General features: G+C 45.0%; 1 protein-coding gene across 1 annotated transcript in view; it reads left to right on the top strand.

The window, feature by feature from the left end:
* DOCK5 (dedicator of cytokinesis 5) overlaps positions 1 to 24,567 on the top strand; it is a 923,455-nt gene that overhangs the window by 810,178 nt on the left and 88,710 nt on the right. Inside the window, exons 46-48 of the mRNA XM_085632878.1 lie at positions 4,251 to 4,334; positions 9,257 to 9,394; positions 16,073 to 16,227. Of these exons, the coding sequence (XP_085489004.1) occupies positions 4,251 to 4,334; positions 9,257 to 9,394; positions 16,073 to 16,227 (377 nt within the window). The remainder of the gene's footprint in view (positions 1 to 4,250; positions 4,335 to 9,256; positions 9,395 to 16,072; positions 16,228 to 24,567) is intronic.

The following is a 24,567-nucleotide window of genomic DNA, read 5'->3' as shown; positions in this document are numbered from 1 at the left end:
CTCGTCCTTTCGTGGCACAGGTAGAGGCTCCTCCACCGATAATGCCTCTACCTCCTACAAATCCCCTCCTCAAAATACCTTTTCAAAGGGCAACCAAAGAGGTGGTTACAGAGGCAACAACAATAAGGGCAGGGGCAAAACCAACAATACCCGTTCTGCCACCCCACCCGCACAATGACTCCCCTTCGCTCCCCCCAGACCATTCCACTCCGGTCGGGGGCAGACTACAAGATTTTATCCACGTATGGGAGTCCATAACATCGGACAAATGGGTGACCCAAATCATTCGGTCAGGGTACTGCCTCGAGCTAACATCTACCCCACCCAATATCCCACCAAGGCACCGTCCAATGTCCCAAGAGCATTCCACACTGCTCAAACAAGAGGTACTCTCGCTCCTCCAGAAACACGCCATAGAGCAGGTACCCGACAATCAACGAAATCTAGGGGTCTACTCCCTATATTTCTTAATCCCAAAGAAAGACGAGACCCTCAGACCCATTCTGGATCTCCGGCCTCTAAATGCCTACATACATTCAGACCACTTTCACATGGTCACCTTACAACAAGTCCTCCCACTCCTCTGCCAGGGAGACTTTCTCACAACACTGGATCTGAAAGACGCGTACTTTCACATTCCAATACACCCCTCTCACAGAAAATACCTCAGGTTCGTGGTGGACGGGCAACATTACCAATTCAAGGTTCTCCCCTTCGGGGTCACCACTGCACCACGGGTGTTTACCAAATGCCTAGCAGTAGTAGCAGCACACCTCAGACGTCAACATGTTCACGTCTTCCCTTACTTAGACGACTGGCTCATAAAAGCCGCGTCCTACCACCAATGCGTGCAACATACAAACAGCACCATCCAACTGCTTCATCAGCTAGGCTTCACGGTGAACTACCAAAAGTCCCACCTCATACCATCTCACACAAAGCAATATCTCGGGGCCACCATAGACACCTCAAAAGGTATTGCCTATCCAAACTCAGCCAGAATCACAAGCATTCTAGCCTTACGCAAAATATTCCTTCCTCAACACTCTCTACCAGCAAGAGTGTTTATGAAGCTCATAGGGATGATGGCGTCTTGCATCTTCATAGTGCCCCATGCAAGACTCCACATGCGTCCACTTCAGGAGTGCCTAGCACAACAGTGGAACCAGGCCCAGGGTCAGCTGACGGATCTGGTGTTGGTGGACGGCCGCACACATCACTCTCTGCAGTGGTGGAACACCACAAACCTTTCCAAGGGACGGCCGTTCCTGGACCCGGTTCCCCAAGTGACTCTAACAGCGGACGCATCGCTCTCCGGCTGGGGAGCGCACCTCTTACACCTCACAATGCAAGGTCTATGGACGCCACAGCAAAAAACGCTCCACATCAACCATCTGGAGCTTTTGGCGATCTTTCTAGCCCTAAAATCTTTCCAAAAGCAGATTTCAGGCAAAGCAGTCCTCATTCGCACAGACAACATGACTGCGATGTATTATATACAGAAACAGGGGGGGACACACTCTCCCCAGCTCTCCCGCTTAGCCCAGAGCATATGGAGATGGGCAATTCCCCAAAACATTTTTCTCCTGGCACAACATGTTCCAGGCGTACAAAACACCATAGCAGATCTGCTCAGCAGACAGACTCAACAACTACACGAATGGGAACTGCATCCACAAGTTCTTCACCCATTCTTCCGACAGTGGGGGCATCCTCAAATAGACCTCTTCGCCACCCACGAAAACAAAAAATGCCCAAGCTTCGCCGCCAGATATCCACACCCATTGTCCAAGGGCAATGCGATATGGATGAACTGGTCAGGCAGATTTGCATACGCCTTTCCACCTCTCCCACTAATTCCATTAGTGGTCAGGAAACTACAACAGCACTCCCTCACACTCATTCTGGTAGCTCCGACGTGGGCCAGACAGCCGTGGTACACCACGCTACTACAACTATCAGTGGTACCACATCAAAAACTGCACCTTTCCCCATGCCTCCTAACCCAGAACCATGGAGAAATCAGGCACCCGGACCCAGCTCAGCTCAACCTGGCGATCTGGCTCCTGAAATCTTAGAATTCGGGTACCTTAACCTTCCCCCTGATTGCATGAACATCATCATGGAAGCCAGACGTCCTACCACTAGAGCATGCTATGCCGCAAAGTGGAAAAGATTTGTAATGTACTGCCGTAACAATACAATCAACCCTCTAGATGCATCCATACAACACATCATATGCTATCTGCTCCATCTTCACAGGTGTAACCTGGCGTATTCATCCATACGCCTACACCTAGCAGCGATCGCTGCCTATCTACAAAACAGACAGCATTTGTCACTCTTCAGAGTGCCCGCTATTAAAGCCTTCATGGAAGGCCTCAAACGAGTAATTCCTCCCAGGGCACCACCCTCCCCTGTATGGAATCTAAATTTGGTCCTTACACGACTAATGGGTCCGCCCTTCGAACCAATGCACAAATGTGAGCTACAATTTCTCACCTGGAAAACAGCTTTCCTTGTAGCTATCACTTCCCTTAGAAGGGTTGGTGAAATACAAGCGTTCACCATACAGGAACCTTACATACAAATGCATCACAGCAAGGTCATACTTCGAACTAATCCGAAGTTCCTGCCCAAAGTCATTACCCCCTTCCACCTCAATCAATCAGTGGAATTACCTGTCTTCTTTTCGCAACCCCAATCTGTTGCGGAAAGGGCCTTACACACACTAGATGTGAAAAGAGCGTTGCTATATTACATACAAAGAACGCAACCCTTCAGGAAGACCAAACAGTTGTTCGTTTCCTTTTCTCCACCACATAAAGGCAACCCCATCTCAAAATCAGGGATAGCTAGGTGGATTGTAAAATGCATACAAATTTGCTATCAGAAGGCAAAGAGAACATTATCTGTTCCCCCTAAAGCCCACTCTACAAGAAAGTTAGGGGCTTCTATGGCTTTTCTAGGGAATATACCCTTAGATGACATATGCAAGGCAGCCACATGGTCTACACCGCACACATTCACAAAACACTACTGTGTAGATGTGCATTCCCAGCAGCAAGCTAGGGTGGGCCAGGCTGTACTAAAAACACTCTTTCAAACAGCTGCAACGGATACCGGTGGTCGCCGCTAAGGTTGGGTACTGCTATATAATCTATGCTAAGTGTACAATCTGCAGCTCATATGCCTCGAACGGAATATGCTACTTACCAGTATGCATCTGTTCTTGGCATGTAGAGCTGCAGAGTTGTACACGCCCACCCGCCTCCCCGGCTACCTGTATCCGTTCCAGTCCATCTTATTTAGATACAACACACATGGGTTTCTCACTGTTATTACTACGCTCCATCATTTCCCTGTTGGCGAAAAACAATCTGAGGATGGAGCCGAAGCCCATGCGCAGTACGGACCGAAGGAGGAGTCACCAAACTCGTGACTTCCAAAGACGGTCCAAGAAGAAAAACAAACTGCAAACATCCGGGCCCAACACCAGATGGCGACCTATGCTAAGTGTACAACTCTGCAGCTCTACATGCCAAGAACAGATGCATACTGGTAAGTAGCATATTCCTTATTGCTCAGCACAGCGCCCCCCTCCCCCCCGTCCTCAACGCAACCTCCCCCCCCCCCCCCCCCCTTTCGAGGTCAGCGCCTAGTGCGGCCACACCAGTCGCACTCCCCTAAAGCCAGCCCTGTAGAGTGGAAGCACACCCGCCTAATAGCTATATTCCATTCCTTGAATAAGACATAAAAGCAATGTGAAAAGTGTGAACACACAAATTGACAACTACGTTCCATTTTGTTGTGGAGAGTAAACTCACCAGCTAGCTGCTAGTTCTTATTCTCTGTATGTTTCATGACATACAGTAAGATGAGTGTTAAAAACACGATTTGTTATCTGCATTCCGTTCCCTGCATATATCATATCACCTACCAGCACATCAACTGAAAGCTACAATCCATTCTATGTGTATGCGAAATGGAAACACGCAAAAAATGGAAATGATGTTCCTTTCTCTGTATATCATGGGCAGTTCATGAAATATAAAGGTTACCAACAACCAGCAATGTCCCCTTCTTGTTGTGACATCACAGGTACTAAGTGCATTGTACGCACACTAAGTAAAAGGGAGGTTCCACAGGTAATAGGAGGAATGTAAGCACACAAACTAGCCCACAGCTTTACCATCTAAACCTTATGTGTGTGAAAAAATAAGCTGACTCTGTTTCTTCTGTTTTTCCAGGCATTTTTCACAGATATGTACACCCAAGAACACCCAGAGGACCAGGAGAAGATTGAACTGCTGAAGCATTTAATTGCTTTACAGGTACTGTGCCAGTTCCCTCTACTGAAAGAACTTCACATTTGGCACGATAGTGTGTAAGGCAGTGCCTAATTTTCATAAAAATGCTCAGACTCAAGTCTAAGTTTTTCTTAGGAACCTATGCCAATGCCAATGTTGCTAAATATCAAAGATTGCCTAGCCTTTAATTTCACCTCATGCCTCTTTCTTCCACCACCCTACTCTTCCTGTCTCTTCATCTCACTCTTTCATTTTCAAGTTTTCCCCTCCCTTCAATCTCCTCTTCAATTTTCACTGTTTTCCTTTTTCCTCTCTTCTCCCTTGTCTCTATTTTCTGTCTTTCTCTGTCCAGTGGTCAAAGTCTTATGATGAAAAATTAGTCACCGGATCCCGAAGAGGGATGCCGGTGACCACCACCTGCAACCGTCTGCATAAATTAGGCCCTGGGGTGATGTCTGCTCGGTCTGACATTTAAAGTCAAATGTAATGTTATTGATATTTGTATATTTTACATTCTGCAATTAGTATAGCATCATAATGTGTTATACATGGTTCTGAGGTAATCATTGCAGACAACACTTTGGGTCAGCATGTGTTGTCTTATTAGTATTGTCATCTTCTCTTCCACTCATTCGTAGGTGGCAGTGTTTTATTCATTGATGCCAGGTTCAGTACTTAATACACCCTGTAGTATTTTGCAGATTACTTTATTTCCCTGCTGAGGTTAACTCCTCAGAAGCGAGGTAATTTGAGCTCCTATTTTCTTTTGCAAGAAATATTTCCAAATGTCGAACATTTATTTTTTTGTATTGAAAATTCTAATAAAAATAGAGCAGTTCTTCAAAGGGCAGAGTTAAAAGAGCAAACCTTGGCATGTGGGATTGCTCTTTAACATCCTCATTTTTCCCCCAAACTTTTTCCTTTTTTCTGCTCTTTTTTTTCTGGGGGAAAAAGAGGGTGTGACAGACATCGATGTAAAGCGAGATTCTGAACAAATGAGTTCTATGTTGCTCTCTTAGGAAACTGAATCTATAAACTTACAAGTGATGTCGCGATGCTTTAGTGTGCCATTATGTACAAGGTAAACTTTGTGGATCATAGAAAATGAACACGATAAGCCTGGGCAGCACCGTACTGCACAGCCTGGGAATAGCAGCAGTACTTTGTGTAGTGACATAAGTATGGAGCCCTGGGCATCTCACTAGGTTGCTGATTAGTCTCCTTGCATTGAAGATCATGCACTGTGGAGGGCTATGTACGGTGTTCTGCAGTCTAGGTTTTAGAGAGATCACTCCGATATCTACAGAGCTACATTTTTGTGGCCACAACATGATGATATGCACAAGTGTGTTAGTATGCAGAAACATCTGCACATACATGCTGTCAAAAAATGGTTCAGTGAGAAAGCAGGGTTACCTGGGCCCGAATATAAGGAAGAAAACGTAATGTCCTCCAGTTGGGTATTAAAGGAGACCCACAATGGGCATGCAGAGGCACCCTCACACTCTTGTACCTTCGCTCATTGCTTCTGCTGCACAAAATGTTATATATTTAATATTTTTCTAATGTGCAACTGCACCAAGTAATATCAGTGCACTTTGCATGAAACAAGAACAAAGATTATAAACCAGAATTGTTGCCGATGTGGCATGGCAAGTAAGCCAACATGACTGTTGTGCTGTGGTATTGTTCCCGCAGCAGAAGAGCGGAGGGACTGTCTGGAGATTCTTTAGTGACATTCTGCAGTACAGGGTAAGCACCACAGTCCATTTTTCTGCACACAATTTTGTAACAAGATAGATTTGGAAATTGCAGAGGACGGCTCAGCTCACCCTACCTTGACCTTGAACCTTGGGTCTACATGTGGCCAATATAGCATCTTTTCAGTGAGAGGGTTGGAGTCATGTGGTGGTGCTCTGGAGATATCTAGTAGCAGAGTGAACACTAGAAGAGTTATCTCTGCAGCGTTTGGAGAGTAGTACACAAATTGAAAGAGGGATTCACCTACATGTCCTCATCTGTAAAGTATTTGAAGGTCTCACCTTGCGCATTCTGGTTTTGGAAAAAGAAGTGATCTTGAGAAGACTGACAGTGCTGCATTGGGAGGAAGGTCTCGTGTTTGGGACACTGTTGAAGCTACTGCAAAAGATTGAAGAAACCATCGCACAACAGTTCATAAAATTTGACATTTTTGTGCACTGTAAGGGAGACACTGCAAGTCTTAAGTGACATAGATGGGGGGTGGTGTGGACATAGAGAGGAAAGCAACCATGGCGTTAAGTCTGGGACGAATGTGGCTTTGAAAGCAAAGTGGATTGTGATAAAAACACAAGTATGCCCGCCCTTCCATGCTAAAAGTTGGAGTTACAGACGCATGGATTTTCCTGATCATGAAAGCGCGGTGACTGGAAGAAGAAAATCCATAGTGCGGTTGGCATAATGTGAGACTGCAGATGAACTGGGAGAAGGACCGCAGTAAAGACTTCAATGCACCGCAATTTTGGAGACTGAAAAATGCACAATTGCAAGGTGTGCCGCCAACTGCTGTCTTCATTAAAGAGAATATACCTAAGGACACCTGATTATTTATAGATAACTGCAGGAGAGCTTGCTTTCTGGACCACTATTTTAGTACTTTATTCTAAGTCTTCTCATGTTCTATTGCCTAACCTGTTTAGACATAATTTGTTAAAAGCATGTGATGCACTGAAGAGGTTCTCTAGTTAATGTAAATTAACCTGACTGGATTCGCCTGTCTGAGTTGTCATCCCAAACATTCTTAGTCGCTGGTCATCCTACCCCGAAGGGGCACTGTGCCATAAGGCCCTGTCCTCCTTTCTTACGCTCTTCCATAATATGTTTCTAACCCATCTCTGCTTACCTTTTCTTCTTTACTATTTTTCATCATTCGACTTTGATTTTCATATTCTTATAGGGGTCTCTCACTCACAGCAACGCATCTGCACATGACTCTCTTATTGAGGGAAGGAGGGCCCTTGGAGCATTGTCACCCATAGAGTAATAACATCTGAGGAGGCATGGACACGTTTGGCTGTTATGTAGAGTATTTGAAGAAGTTTTATTTTATCAGAGGTATATGCATAGACGCCAGATACTATAGGTTGAATAAGTGTGATGTTTGGAGATAAATAATTACAGTAATTGAGTTGCTCTCCGATTACTATTTATTGCTAATTGATACTTTTTCAATAATGCCATTAAATAAGAGAATGTAGTCGTTTTGGTGAGTTTGTTTTTGATGTTCTACAGATATATTAGAGCCAGTTTTTTCATCCCGAGTGGATACCAGCAAATTTGCTTCTGAGATGAAGATTTGGAGAAAGTTTCTACTCAATCAATGAAACCAGATCAAATCAGTGCCCTTGAAATATTTCTTTAAATTCTGGACCCAGGATCTATGAGAGCCCCTTTTCTTTACTTCCCTGTGGCCAGAATTCTTTTTAGGAATTATTCAGTTTATGATTATTGGAATTGCGTAGGTAGTGGATCTGTTGTCTGACAACTTAAGGTTATTATTTGTGAGAAACAGGCTCTGAATAAGATTTTCACTATGGAGAATTTGACTCCCTACTTTTAAAGTTAGGGATAACATTACTTTAAGGAAGTTTTCAAACCGTAATTCTCACACCAGACTTAAGTGTTTTTGTACTAGATAAAATCTAGTAATTTCAAAAGATGTGAATTAATTATAATCAGTACTATTTTTGTGATAAGTGTTTCACAGACATAAAATATTTTTTCAGAAATACCTTTTTGGCACACAAGTCTTTTGCACGGCTTTGGCAAAGTTAATCTGCCCGGCTCTTGTATGATTGTAGACCAGTGTTTTTTGCCCAAGTGAACGTAACAGTAATAGGGGAGAGGATGTGGCCTAACAGCTAAGGCGGTCGACCTAGAGCCTGGGGAACCGGGTTCGAGTCTCGGCAGAAACGCTCAACATCCTGTGATTCTGGGCAAATCACTTAATTTCCCCGGGCCTACCAAAAATGAATGTGTCCGTCTGTAACGCAACTGGTGCTCATGTAAAGTGCTCTGATACCTTCGGTTCTAGTTCATGCTTTATAAAACGCTCCCCCTCAAAAAATGCAATCCGTTAGCAGGAGCTCCCTTTTACTCTTTTTTTGGGCAACGTTGGAGTTGGGTTTTGCAAACTATACCCTTTAATGAGTCCCTTTTCTCCGGGCTCTCCCCCAGAGCCTGTTAATCAAGCATGTGGTTTTGGAATTACCTTCAGTCACGCAATGTCTATTATTCCCAAACTGCACAAGCTAATGGTTACCTGTTTCCAGATTCTTGGAACTCTAAGGACATCTCTTCCAGTGCCACCCATTAATTACTGCACATTCATCAGACAAGCCTTACGGTTATGGCAGCGCCATTTACAGGGACTTGCACAAGTTATATATGACTCGCGCCACCTTTCTCCGTATACATTTCTAATGTTACTACTGTCTGTGTTTGCCTTGCGGTTGGCCTCTGCAAATCTCTGTTGTCTCATGTATTCTTCACTCCGCCTTAGGTGAAATATTTCTTTCATATTCGGCAATTCAGTATTGGAATGTTCGTCTGCCAAACCTCAGCACTATCTCAAAATCACATGGCTTTTTGAAATCTCTAAAATGTGGCTCTTTGCACTGCTTCAGTTTATTCTTCTGATGATGATCCCCGGCTCGGGGATGCAAGTTGATGATCACGGTACCATTTTAGAAATGATGCGCCTGTTTTTTTGTCTGTCAAAGTTTTTTTTCTTTTTATACATTTTAAGTATGCACTGGCCAATTATATTTGTAGGTGTTATTGTGCTCTTAAAAGAAGTGTTAATGAGGCTTTTTTCAGATGAGATGGGCAGCTGTGGCTCAGACAGCTTTATGTTCCTTGTTGTTGGAATCTTGCCTCTAATACTGTGAATTCTCTTGATTTTGCAGATGCCTTTACTCAAGCAAGGCCTCAGGATCCACGGGGAGAAGCTCACAGAGCAGCTGAGGCCTCTGCATGAGCGTTTGACATCCTGCTTCAAGGAGCTGAAGGAGAAAGTAGAGAAGCTCTATGGCGTTATAACTTTGGTATTAGCACTTAATTATAAAACATATTTTTTATTTCCCGTAACTTAATAAACAAACATGGTCTGTGAGGACAGTACCGTATTTTACAGCCTTTGTGTTGATCTCGATGTTATTTAACCTTTAGATAAAACCATATAAAAGTATAGTTTTTTTAAAGTCACAATTGCTCTCTCTGCTTTGCAAACCCATTTTAGCCTTAAATTCTGGCTTGCTCCACCACTTGGAATACAATTAAACACATTTCTGGTTTCTAATATGCCATTGCTCCTAGCTGTTACCAGCTTTGTCCAATAGACAGTTGCTGTACATTCTTATAAAGCACATACACTATTAGTTTATGCTTCCCTTCATTGGCTATCAAGTTTGCTTTTTGACCAGTTTCTCTGAACATCAAGAAACCAATTTCCTTCTTATCCCACTTCAGTTTGTTGGTTAAGAGGCACACCCAACCTGTCACATTAGTGAGAAGGAAGTTGATGGTGACATGTGCGTGTTTGACCAGGCAACATAGGCTTTCAATAGTTAATGTCTTGGGTTATCAAGAGGCCCAGTGGCTGGGGAGTCTATATGAAGACTTTTAATAACAGGATCTTGATTTAATAGGAGTTGGAAGGCATGATGGTGTAGCTTTCTCAGTCAGAGTGGGCTTGGTGGTTGCATCAGTCTGCGTTCCTGGACAAACAGCTTAGACTGTCTGTTGATGCTTGCTTGATGTAGTGGGATTTATAGAACATGTCAGGCACTGGAAGCTTTAAGTAAATAGAAGTGTAATACGGTAGAAGGTGTAATGCAGGGGCAGGCAGTGCACTCTAACTTTTTCTCACCACAGTCATATATTCTGTCCCTCATGCCGGTGGTACGATAACTTGAAAGGGATGTCAGGTGTCTGTATTCTCTCCCAGAAATATACCTTGCATTGTTTTATACTTTGAACTTAACAGTCATTCTTTAACAAGTCCTGGGTTTGGAACTGGCACACTTTTAACGGGGGCAAACTGCTGTGTTCAAGGTGGCAGCAAAGTGTATTAGTCTACAGCCAAAGGGTTGTCATAGTCATTACATGGAGGTTCTCATGATCTGTGATTCTTTATCCGTTTTACATTTGTTCTGTTATTATGGGAAGAAGCTCAGTGCTCCCATGCTGTAAAATATCAGATGATCAGTTTGTCTTTGCAGCTTTTGACATATATACAGAAAAGAAACTAACTATCCTTCTATGTGTCCATCTCACTTGCTCAGGGTCCATTTTGACCTTTGGCCTGATGTAATCCCAAGTACTCTGTACCTGTACATGGGTCTACTCCAGTGGGATCAAGTAACCGCACTTCTGTGCATTTACAGGCACTTAAAATACTTAAAAGCCCCAGTTCATGGAGGGTGTTGGAGTAAAGAGAATAGCTGCTGCTTCTGTTTATGCCATAGAGTTCTGAGACGAGCCAGTCCCTGTCCACCAGATATCTTTCCCCACTCCAGCCACCTCTTCCTCCAGATGGCTGTCCACCTTTACGTCTGACAGCCCCTTACTAAATTTACCATCCGCTGGGTTTTATAGAAACCTCATCTCCGACTTCACCAATCTTGTCCTAGTTTGAAGTTTCAAATTCTGTTGTGGACTACCCCACTAATGCTAGGCAAAGCTCCTTCTTGAACAATAGCATATATCTTTAAAGGCAGTGTGGTTGCACTCAAACCAATCTGCTGGATTCCCATTTTTTTTAATGTGTACACCAAGTGAAGCAAAGTGGTTATTACCTCTTTGAGGTTCATTTCGAGCTTGGCATTACAGTATGTGTATTTTCTCAGTTTCCCATTCATTTACTATCATTCCTAACAAATTTTTAATTGACCTGCCTGTGAGGCAGGGTTAGCTCAACAAGGTGGTTACACACAATGAACTCAAGCCCATCAGACTCACAAAGGAGGGAAAGTACTGCAGTTGGAAAAATTTGAAAACTGCTAAGTAGTTAGATCTAGTCAAAAAGACCACTCTTCAAAACAGCGTAGCTGTTCAAGAAGCCAAGTGAAGCAGCCACCTGCAAAGTTAAAGACATGATGCACAAACATCTACAGGAGATAAGCCATTGACTTCAGAAGAGTGAAGGTAAAATGCAACAAATCTTCACCTTTGAAACAACTCTCTGAAATGAAAATTAGGCATGGCTATATATAAATGTGCTACCGAGGCTGCAATCTGCAAACATAAATGGGGATAGTTGTCAAAGGCAATATCACAGCCTCTTTTGGCACCAAAATATATTAAAATCTCCAATAAGAAATGTTTCAAACATTTCAGTGCCAAAGCCTTTAGAAATAAATCAGTTTTGAAGAGGTTCTATTGGTAGCTTTGAAAATATTAGCACTAAGCATAAGCAATGCACTGGTACCAAAATAACTGTTCTGACAGAGACTTCTAGCAGCAGATTTACACCTTCTGAATATTTCCCCGGCTTCAGACTTGATCGCGATCTTTTAAACAGTACCTCTGTGCGCCAGTATGTGGCGCCATGTGGCTCAACACTGATGTTGTTCCATTCTAGAAATGACGTGTGGAACCTATATAGAGGCCACTCCCATGCGCTGATGTCACTTCCTTATTTTTTTCTGTGCTACCAGACCTGGATCTGCAGCTTTCTCTCGTCTCTTTGAGACTCCCTTTACCTCTTTAAAATTGGAAAATAGTGTGCAAGGGAAATGGCACCTCCCAAAATGAAAGGTTTTAAACCTTGTAGAGACTGTCACAAAACACATGTCTGACACAGAACATCATCAGGTTTGCCTGTGGAGTCACATCTCTAAGGCCTGCAGTGGTTACATGTCAACGAATCTGAAGGCCATTCCGAGCCCTTGAGGCAAAAGTCTACATCGCCAAACATCGTAAGACTGTGACGGGACTTCTCCAAGTCGAACATTCTATCCCGTTCCAGATCCAGAAGTCACAGGAGTCCTTCCAAGGGGTGGTCTTTGGCTCAGTCAATGTTGAGAGTCAAAGAAAAACACAAGAAATCTAAGCGGGCCTCGACCCCATCCACCTACTCTCACTCTCTTGAGGAGGCCCATGGCTGGCTCCATACTTCTCATTCTCGTTTACGAAGTCAGTCGACCTCGTAGCCTATCCTGCAACTCTTTCCAGAACAACCTGAGTTTCTGAGGCCATCCGCCATGCTAAAATAGATCCCCAGAGCCATGCTCTGAATCTTTGGATCCTTGCCAACCCTCTCTTGTGCACCTTCGGAACCCACATAGCTGAGAAGCTGTCATTCTGGAATACCTCCGGCAAGGTTCACCTTCTGCACTGGGTGGACCCTCCGTGCCCACCATGGGACCACCTCAGTCTCCAGTTCCAACTCCACCCCTGGTGCCAAGATTCATGCTGGTTCCTGGAGCTTCAACACCGACCTCATCAACGTCATAAAACGAGATACCTATTGTACTTTTTGATTGCAAGTCGGTGCCGGTTTACCTTGACCCGAGGCACCTCTTTCTCCACTCGATTTTTCAGAGAACACACACTCTGCATTGCTTGTTTGTCACAGATCCAGATAACTATTACGATTGGGTGAAGAGATTAGCAAGGCATGCCATGAAGAGAATTGGTACTATGAGATACAAAAGACCAGTGGTCATGACACCTCATCTGAGATAGGGCTCCCTATCCTCTTGACTCTGCTACTGAGGAGATTGCTTCTTAGGTCATCCTTAGAGCAGCCGAAGTCCTTGACCTCCAGCTCTCCACCTTGGAGATAAAGACTAATGTTCTTACAGAAGTCCTTCAGTTGGGGCAAACCTCCACTGAGCCTCTCTTACCTTTTAACGAGACCCTTAAAGACACTTTGTTGGGTGCATCAGCCAAACCTTGTTCAGCCCCGCCCCCCCCTTCCCCGGGCAACAGCCAGATTGCATGACACCACCACTCTGCCTTGGGTGAACCGACATTTTGAGCTCAGCAGCCTTTCTGTGAAAGTTTGGGGGTGCAGGTGCCTGCTAGCAAAACCCCAACATGTTCCCAACTACTCTCCCCGATAAGGAGTCAGGACGGGCATAGATATTCGGGGAAGGGGTCTTCTCGTCCACTATGATCTGCGAATGCCATGTGTCTGTTGGGGCGCTATTGCCATGAACTTTTGGGATTTGGTGTCTCAAGTCATCTGAGGTGTTCATGAAGATCTCTGGCCTGTCCTTGCCCAGGCTATGCAGGACAGTCATGATGCAGCCAAGCTCACAATTCATGTGGCTTGAACACCACTGATTTCATTGGGTGGGCCATTGGCACCAGTGTTGTCATTTCCGTGCAAGGACACATTAAAAATGTTCACCCTGGCCCAGGTTCTTTCCACACTGGATCCTGGAGACTGGATGGTGGCATTGGACCTGCAGCATACTAGTTTTCACATCTCTATTCTCCCACAGATGCTACTGGCAGTTCACGGCGGACGGAGAGCACTTTCAGTTTGCAGTTCTCCCTTTTAGCCTCACCAGTGACCCTCAAGTGTTCGCAAAGGTGATAGCGGTGTTCGGTACCAATCTTCGGAGGTCGGAGTTACCAGTCTTCCCCTAATTCGATGACTAGCTTTTGAAAGTGGGCTCACCACAGTTAGTTGTAGACCACCACCAGATGATGGGGAACCTCATTACATCTTTGGGGTCCTAAATCAACTTACCAAAGTCACACCTGATTCCTTTGCAGGTGCTCCTCTTCATCAGAGCCATCCTGGATACGTTTCGCTTTCCTTCAGACCAACGAGTCTAGGACATTCGGGCGATGATCCCGATGTCCAACCTCTACCCTGGGTCTGAGTTAGAATGGCTCTGAGGCTTTTGGGCTTACTAGCCTGTTGCATCCCATTTGCTGAAAATGGCAGGTGGAACATGCAAGCTTTGCAGTGGGACCTAAAGTCTTAGTGGGCTCAGCATCAAGGGAACATGCTGAATTCCATCCAGGTGTCGGCGGAGATTGCAAAAGACCTGCAGTAGTGGCTGTTAGACCAGTGGCAGACCTATCTCCTTGTTCCACTTTGAGTTGGTGATGGTGATGTATGCATTACTACTGGATGGGTGAGGTCATCTGGAAGAGAGGCAGATCAGAAGACTTTGGTCTCGAGCAGAGACCCGCCTCCACATCAGTTTGCTGGAGTTGCAGGCAATTTGCTTGACAGTGAAGGCCTTCTCCCCTCAATTAAGGGATGGCTGGTATAGTTTACATCGACAGCACCACAGGCATGTGGTACTACAACAAGGGGGGTGGGTCCTATGGCAAGAGGCTTTCCACCTCTGGGAGTTGACTGAATCGTCAGAGTATCTCTCAGATGGTACACCACCTCACTGAATCATTAAAGAGCAGGGGGAGCCCTGGCTCGCTCTCCTCATCACCACCGAGAACATGCATTGTCAGCACTTATGTACCCTGGAGTTCCCAAGCAGGCACTCTCTCGGAGATGCATTCCATGTTGAGTGGAGCATTGGGCTCCTGTATGCCTTTCCACCACTACCTCGCCTCATCTCTGGAAAAGATCAGGAACGACCAGGACAAAGTAATTCTAGTGGCTCCGTATTGGGCCAGGAGTGTGTGGTACCTGGAGATTCTGGCCTTGTGCATTCATCCTCCAATCAGGCTGCCACTTCCAGAGGACCTCCTGTCGCAACAGCAGGGTATAGTCCTGCAGCTGAGCCAGCACAGCCTGCACCCCCATGCATAGAGTCTAAGCGTGGCAGTTGTTTTCCTTTAACCTTCCTCCTGAGGTAGTTGATGTAATCTTAGCAGCCAGATGTCCTTCAATGAACTCTGTGTATGCTTAACACTGAGACATGTTTGTGGCTTGGTGCAGTGCCTGTCAGTTGTCCTGTTGCAGGCAAAACTGATTAGCCAAGAAAAGAGTTGCTCTCGGGAACGTTAAAGGGTACTTGTCGGCATTGCGCCTGGCCTCGATAGTCAGGTCAGTTGAGATGGTTGTTTTGCCCGCTCAATCCTGCAGGATTTTGTAGTTTGAACCATTCCACAGACCCACCACCTTGGTTGGTACTACTTTGGTATCTATTCGCAAGGTGAGGAGTCTGTGGTTAGAAGTATCCATCAGAAGAACAAGTAACTTACCTTCAGTAATGCTCTTTCTGATGGATGCTCTATCTAAGTGCAGATTCCTTACCACCCTCCATTCTGAGGGATGGTCACTTCCATCTAAAAATGTCTCTATATAGGAATTCTCACACTGGCTTGTTCAATTTTCAAATGGGCTCCTCAGAAGAGTTTCTGAAAGAAGCCAACATCAGTGCACATGGGTGGTATTTTTATGCAGCTTTGTTTGTCACTTCCAGAGTGGAATAGCGTTGATTTGGAGTTGCATAGCACCACCTATCAGCATGCAGGAGCACTGCTTTTGAGTTTTTCTGATACAATCTAGCACCTGGGTGAAATTCACAAGGTGAGGAATCTACAGTTAGAGGATCCACCAGAAAGAGCGAAGTACTTTTATCTCTCATCTTTAATCCTATTTGTTGAGCATCAGTTCTACACTAAAACTATTGTGCTTTGCTTAGTTGTGTGTGCTAGTTAACTGTTCATCTGTGGTTAATACCTCAAGGCTCATCTATCATTAGATTGAAATGTGTGTAAATTTATTAAAATGTTACTTTAGTCTCTGCTTTAACATGAACTCGTTTGTAATGGATTTCTGTTTTCAACAGCCTTCCTCACTAACCGACAGAAAGCCAAGCCGATCGGGTTCTGTGGTGCTGCCCTACATCATGTCATCCACCCTCCGGAGACTGTCAACTACTTCTGTCATCTCCACATCATCTACATCATCTGACAGCACTTCTTCCAGACCAGGATCTGATGGGTTTGTTTTGATCTTTTTTTTAAATATGTTCATTGACCTTATTATAGGCAGCTGCTAGTGCGGCAGTGCCCTAGTGTGAGAAAGTGCCCTCTTTCTTGCATGGTATGCTCCCACTTTTTGCTGAATTGCTGATGTTCTTTGACTGAGTGTCCCCTGGGCTCCTGCTAATCAGGTACCCAGGGCCTATATTCCTTCCCTAAAACTGCATTCAAGCCTAAACCCAATTGGCATCTCTGGCCACATGTCAGCCCCTGGTTAATGGTACCACAGGTACCCAGGGCACTGTGACCAGAGAAGGCCTCAAAGAGCTGCAGCACTTATTGTGCCACCCGCAGAGGCCCTGTACCCTGACACTCACACACTGCCTTTGCAGACTGAGTGCCTTGGTGCAGAACAAAGTGAAGAGTCGACATGGCACACATCCCTGTGTGCCATGCCCACAACCACTGCCCTGGCATACATCAGTCACCTCACTAGCTGGATGCCCTATGCCAGTGGTGAAAGTACAGGAGCATGAGTCCTGTACCCCTACAGTGCCCAAGTCCATTCCTGGGCACTGTAAGTGCAGTGCTGCCATTAACAGTATATGGTGCTGGGAGTTTGTCATTACGAACTCCACAACACCATAATGGCTACACTGAAGACTGGGAGGTTTGGTATCAAACTTCTCAGCACATTAAACCCACACTGATGCCAATGTGGAATTTAATGTAAAATGCACAACAAAGGGCATCTTAGAGATGCCCTCTGAAACTCGACCAACTCCTAGTGACCTGACTGAGTGGCTGCTTAGGCTGCCACCACCAGACATGGTGGGTCGAGAGCTCGCTGCTCTCGGGTGCCTGAAACAATGCACATCCTGGGATGAGGTGCCAAGCCTCCTCCCCCAGCATGGGCAGGGTTCACGAAGGAGAAGCTTCAAATGCCACCTTTATGAGCCTCTCCTGACCATTTGCTGCTTTCAGCAACTGCTCCCCACTGGTTCTACCCCCCACTTTGGGCGGGAGAACCGGTGGGGAAGACAAGAGAGGAAGAGAGGTGTGGCCACCTCTGCCAACTCCACCCCTCGGGTGGGGGAGGCGATGTGAAGCAGAACCTCGAGTCCCCGCCATCTTGAGGATGGGGGGACCCAGCAACCAGAGACAGGCTCCTGCCCCCCTCCCACTGGAGAGTGGCAGAATAGGGGGTTTACCCACCCCAGGGAAGGGACCCATTGGTCCCTGCCCTTACCTACCTGTAACGCCCCTAAATTTAGTATTTAGTACCTTCCTTCCTCAGATCCAGCCTACCTACAAGAAGAAAAGAAGGACGAAGAGCCTTGCAGAGCTAACAAGAGGACGATGCCCACTGACTTGGCCCCAGCCCTACAGGCCTATCTCCCCTCGAACCTGCTCCTGCCAAATCCCGGTGTGTCTAGCAGCCAGCAACCTCACAAACCCCGGAGGACCTGCCTACCTTCACTTCCCAGACTGTTTCTCCCATGAACACCGGATGTGTTTAAACTGCAGCTTCTGATGCCAGCCAGAGACCGTGAATCCAGCCCACTCTGCACCCGCCGAACCCGGCCCGAGCTAGAGTGGAAAAACACCACGAGAAGGTACCCCCGGCGATCCTGACCCGAGATCCGGCGACCCCTGACCTGCCTCAAGCCTCCAGATGACACCTGCTGCCTCAATCCAGAGGACCCCCCCACCGCGACCAGAGCGGGTAAGAAAATCCGACGTCCAAAGGCATCCCTGCACCTGACACCCCACGGCCTTGTGTGCCCAAACCAACTGTGCCTAACCAACCCACAACATCCCAACTTAGCCCTCGAAGTGGTGGTCGCACCCAGAAGATCCTCGTCCCCGAGCCTGCAGTGTTTCTTTGTACCGGAGGTTCTCTATTGAAAACAACAGGGCACCCGACCTCAAAACAGCACCCTGCACCCGGCCGCCCTAGTGCCGCTGAGGGTGCACCTTTGGTGCTACTTTGGTCCCCAACTTGCCCTGAGCTAAACCCTAGGAGCTTTGCTCCCACAACCCAGTGGACTGCTTGCCAGCAGCCGCCAACCGGAGGCACCCTATTCCCCCACTGGATAACATTGGGCCTCAACACTCTGCACCCGGCCGCCCTACTGCCGCTGAGGGTGCTACAACAGTGCATCACTGACCCTGGGGGACCCCTGAGTTTAACCCCAGAACCTTAACTCCCACAGCCGTTTACTTACCTGTGAACCGTTAACCTGTTTTCTTTCCATAGGATAACATTAACTCTTTTTCTCCCAAAAAAAGTGTGGAGTTTTGAAACCTAAAAATATTCTTTAAAAATCGCACAACTAACCAATACGTTTTTACTCACCTGTTTGCAGGAAATGTCCCAGTGCTGAATCTAGGTATCCAGCATGAGTTAGAAAAGTAACGTAAAAAGTAACTTACCTGCAATTTACTGTAACAGCCCATTAATTTCAATGTACTGCTCCAAAAAGTTTCCAAGTGTGGAGTTTTGAAAACTGAAATAGTCTTTAAAAATCATGGGAATAACCAAAACGTAATTACTTACCTGTTTCTAGGGAATGTCCCAGTGCTGAATCTAGGTATCCAGCTCTGAGATAGAAAAGTAACGTAAATAACGTAAAAAGTAACTTGCCTGCAAATTACTTGAAAAGCCCATTCATTCCAATGTACTGTATTTGCTAATTGTGGCATACTACTGCTCCCCTGTAAATCAAAGTACAATTTTTATTGCATTTTCAAACTGTTCTAAATCCAGTAACTTATTACTGAAAAGTATTTAATGCTTACCTGTACCAGGCTTGCTTGGTTCTAAAAATAAACAACAGTATATTTTTATACAAACACAATTGGCCTAGAGTTCAGTTCTTGAGTGTGTGAATTCATTTGCTGACTGAGTGTGTACATCAAATGTTTAACACTGTCCTCTGATACTGCCTTACTGCTCGACCAAGCTACCACTATTAGAGAGCAAGGTTCTATCTAACTTTACCCTCTGCTTACCTCTGGGGACACTTGGACTCTATACACACTATACCTCATTTTGGTGTAGTATATATAGAGCCAGTTTCTTACACCTAGTTTGTGTGCATTTATCTTCTTGGCTCCTTGTCAAAAGCCCTAATCCTTGTCCCTAATAACTAATTGAAAGACACACCAACATACACTTTCCTACTCATCCGATCAATGGAGCAACACTCATTCACGACTCCGATTGTGAGAATCCTTCATGAAAGTAGAGCATTATGTATCAGTAGTCCAGTCATATGGAATGATTAATAGATTGTGTTAGATTTGTTCCACCTGCAGTCAATGTATGCAACCCCTGAATATATAGCTGTGCAACAAAAAATGCCTGATTTAGACATCCTACCTCCTTTCCCAGATTCACTTTCTCACCTACTCTGCCTCTTTTTGCTTGATTTTTAAAATAATTAGTTTTGAGGTGTTGCATAAAGATTACTTCCTCCTTTCTCATGTCGCCTGCAAGCATCAGCTTGTATACGAGTAATGACAAGTTTGTTGTGAAACTACGAAACCACGTGTCAAGACCTCACTTACTCCACCCAGATTGTGTTGCATAGGGCATCCTACAGACATATACTCTTAAACCAAGTGTACAATGTTTTGTGCTACGATACCATATTAGGTGCTGTTACATGCCGTACAATGCTAGAGAACATAAGCCATGTAGACTGTCCTCCTGGAACAATGCCTCCCACTACTACACAAAACATAATTAATCTGGCACAAATTATGTTGAAACATCCTGTTTATTTTGCCTGTATTTCTGTGTGCAATTTTGAATTCCTGCATAAGTACATTTCCCACTAGTTTCTGAACTGATAAGCTTTTTCCAAACTTGAATTGTTTGGCACTGTGATTTGACTGTATGCAGTGCTGAGAACGATTTGCACTCCGCACAATGCCAGAAGTGCATATATTTGCTCAGTTTCTCTCACTAGCAGCTGGCAGGGACCGAGGGTTGAGGGGCGGGGAGTGGAAGGGGAGGACAAGATACAAAAGAAACACCACTTACCTCTTCAGCCAGCCGCGTCTCTCCTCTGCTTCTCCAAGAGTCCCGGAACAAGGAAACACAGGCTCCCCTAAGCCAATCACAACGCTGAAATGCAGCGCCGTGGTTCAGTGCACAGACGGATAGCCTGTGCATGTTCCCCACCAGGCTGTGCATTACAGCCTGGTGGGGAACATGCAAAATGCACATGAATGTTTGGCCAGTGCAAGACGGCCGGCCAAACCGTCATGCGCACTTGGGGTGTGCAAACCACTCTTCCCGCAGAGCCACCAGCACCACCCCTCCCTAAATGAGCCCTGAGCCAAAAAAAAATACAAAGATAATAAAGTTATTATCATTTTATTTTTCACGCTCTGAGAGTAGTGGGGGGATGCTCCTACGCCTTAGCGGAGGAGCCGCCCCGGATTTCTGTTCATATCGGACGGTTATTGGGATTGACCAGGTAAGGGACACTGGGTTTCTTAACGTGTGGTTGCAGGTTCATCAGTCATTCACTGGAGGTGAAGGGGAGGGACGATGAAAGTGATTAATTTCACACTTTGACTGGCCAGCTAAACATTGTACTAAAATTCAGGTTGGGGGTAGATACAGACACTGTTTTCTTCTTGTAATGTTGAGAAATGCCTATACATGTGTCGAAATGAATTTCTTTAAAATGTTGGATTTCCAACATCAGGGTGAAAAAGAAACAACTTGGCAGCCTTACATGTTTTCAAACTTTAACTTAATTTTAATTTTTGTTTTGCTGTTAGTGCATCAGTTTATGCAGGAACATTTTCCTTATTAAGAATCATGTCCCCATTCCGTAGGCACTTGGCTCAGTCACATGTGATCAAATCAAGGTAACAGGAAAACGTCCTTTTCAGGGGTCTTTTATTTAGTTGTCATTGTGAACAAGGACTTCCCTGTAAAGATGCAAGCATTAACATTATTGTTAGATGTCTAGGACTGTTTCACATTAGTTCAATTATTATTATTTAGGACTTTTGTTAAGAGTTACTAAGTACCCAATCAGTGGCTTCTGAAGTCTCAAGTTGGCAAGTGAGTGAGCGTAATGCGATATATATATATATATATATATATATTCACTGAAAAAACCATAGGTTTCACACATGTTATAGTTAGCTGTACATTTCACTCGTAAAAAACCAATGAAATTCCCCCGTTATAGTTAGTGCAGGCAACTATAACTCACGCGACCGCAATCCTCTGCTGAAGCTAATACTGTATTTAGACACTTATTTGCCCATGTCTTCTTCCATTAAATTTTAGCTATACATATATTACAAATATTTTTTTTTCATAAAGACACCTATGTCATCAGCAGAAGATTGCGGTCGCGTGAGTTATAGTTGCCTGCACTAACTATAACGGGGGAATTTCATTGGTTTTTTACGAGTGAAATGTACAGCTAACTATAACATGTGTGAAACCTATGGTTTTTTCAGTGAATTTGTACGGTTTTTTAAATGCTAAGTTACTTTACGCCATTCGTGGCGTGCGCGCCCAGTTAACGCAGTTCGTTCCGTGCGCGCACGGTGCGCTTCGCGCACCGTGCGCGCACAGTGAGCACGCGGTGCGCTTCGCGCACCGCGCGCCCACTTTACGCAGTTAGTGCCGTGCACGCAGGTGGTCACGCAGTGCGCGTAATCGGCGATGTTCCGAAAAAAAAAAAAAATGTATTTGGGCTTGGGGGTTGTTTGGGGACCCCTATATCAATGCTGGGTGGTTAGGATCTCAAGAAACTGCCTCTTTAGACATTTTTTGGCATCGTTTTTGCTGCTCAACTCAGAGAGCGAGAGAGAAAATGGCGGCCGCCGCTTCCTGGTTTCGACCGATTCGAATGTTTACTAAGATCTAACAGCCAATCAAAATCGCGCTCGCGCACGCCACCGTACGCGTACGGTAAGCGCACCGTAAGCGCACCGTAAGCTGGCTCAGATATATATATTGATTTAAAGGCTATTTTCTCTGAATCTACTGAACAGATTTACACCAAACCTACAAAAGGCACTTCCTTGACCTGAGGACTACCTCTCTGCCAAATTTCAAGTAATTCTGTTCAGCCGTTCGGGCTGTAGCTGTGTCTAAAGGTCCTATGGAAAAATGCATGGGAAAAACGCATTTTGGGACCCCCCTTTTATCTCAGCCCCCGCTTGACGAATCCCCCCGAGACTTTCAGGGTAGGAGCGGAGCGTAGCGCCCCACCTATTTTAAAAAATTTGCGAGGATTCGTCGACCGGCGCCAAAGTTATTCAAAATAGAATGTTGCGGATTTCCTATGGAAACGTGGTCCGAACTATAACTACCTACTGGCGACCGCCAGTAGGTAATATATATATATATATATATAAAACATAAAGAGTTCCCAAATTAGAGCAGGTTTATTCGTTCAAGTCAAACGGCATGACGCGTTTCGGCCGTGTTGCCACGGCCTTGATCACATATTTATATATATAATTCACTGAAAAAACCATAGGTTTCACACGCGTTATAGTTACAAATTAGCATTTAAAAAACATTGCAAATTCACTTAAAAAACCATAGGTTTCACAGGCGTTATAGTTAGCTGGACATTTCACTTGTAAAAAACCAATGAAATTCCACCGTTCTAGTTAGTTCAGATAACTATAACTCGCGCGACCGCCACTCTATCACAAGGGTGATGTCATCAGTGATGTCAAGAGTGATGCAACTGACCATGTCATGAGTGATGTAAAATGTGACGTCATGAGCAGAGGATTGCGGGCGCACAAGTTATAGTTATCTGAACTAACTATAACGGTGGAATTTCATTGGTTTTTTACGAGTGAAATATCCACCTAACTATAACGTGTGAAACCTATGGTTTTTTAAGTGAATATATATATATATATATACACACACACACACACACACACACACACACACACACACACATAGATATCTCACCCAATCCATCTACCAACATGTTGTAAAATAGCACCACTAGAGAGTTTATACCAATGTCAAAGCCTTAGATGTGCATAGGTCCATAACCATGTGTAAAGAGCGGCCCAGCCTTAGGCATCTGACTGGTAGGACTACTGTATGGCTGTGCGTCACTGCTTCTAGAACATTAGGATTACCCAAGTGCCAGAGTGAAAAGGTTCGTCTTCAAGGATTGCCTGAATTGGATGTGGTCATTTTCAAGTTTCAGGTGGGTACATGGCTAAAGAATGCCACAGGGAGGAGCACTGGTAAAGAAGAGATTACCCACCAAATCTTCTGTATCTGAATCAGTGGGATGATATCGGTCTTCGGTTAGCTGACCTGAGATTTCAAATAGGTCGATCTGGAACAAATAGGCCGGTGATGTATTTCCATCATGTAGTGCCTTGTTGGCAATCTAGAGAATTTTAAATGGTGACCTTTCTTTAACAGGAATCTGATCGAATGAGATCTGAGTGTAGGGTCAATAGGCACCTGATGATTGATGGTACTAAATGCTGCAGAAAGATGTAGTAGTATCAGGGCACAGGAAGCTCTTGGCCGCAGGCAGAGAAGAGCTTTTATGTTATGTTTAGCAGGGTGGTATTGGTGCTCCTTCGTGGCATGCATTCGGACTGGAGGTCACTAATGTGGCCATTGGACTCAGGAAGGGGAGAAGATATTAGGCTGGAGAGTGCTTTGATTATCTTGTCAGCACATGGGAGGCTTGAGATTGGTCTATGATTCAACAGGATAACGGAAGCCGTAGTTAGGTTCTTTAGGATGGATGTAATGATTGCATATTTTGATGACCTGGGGAATTTTCCCACCAGCTAAGGAGCTGCAAGGTTAGTCATGATCAGTATGACTGCACGGAGGCCCATTTGTCAATATTCCTTTCAATGGCTGGTCAATCAAAGGGGCAGGAATGTTTTCACAGCCTAGGTGGGTGTTTGATTAATATAACACTGATGGAAGAAGTAAAAATGGCCTGGTAGCGCTTAGTTGAAAATAATGTTGTTTGAACTTCGAGGTCATGGTAAAACAGGAAATGTATTGCCGAGTTGTCATACAGGTTTGTTAATTAATTACTGTTAGATGACTTTGCCAGATACCAGGTATTGTTGCCCATAAGATCTGAAAGCAGCTTTCACTGATTGAGGTCAGGTTTGGCCCATTAGTCCAGGAGAAAAAAATTCCTTTATGTGAGACATCTGCCCTTCTGGCCCACCTTAGAGATGCTCTTGGGAGATATTGTTTTACCCTGCTGAACGGGCTATTTAGAGAACCAGGAGAACAAATTCACACACACAGGCAACTGTATAACCTAGTTGTGGGCTCTTCAAGGACAGCCACTAATAG

This window comes from Triturus cristatus, chromosome 11 (assembly GCF_964204655.1).
Source record: "Triturus cristatus chromosome 11, aTriCri1.1, whole genome shotgun sequence".
Classification (NCBI taxonomy): Eukaryota; Metazoa; Chordata; class Amphibia; order Caudata; family Salamandridae; genus Triturus; species Triturus cristatus.
The sequence above is the reverse complement of the archived record's forward strand: the minus strand, read 5'-3'. Positions and strand labels throughout refer to the sequence as shown.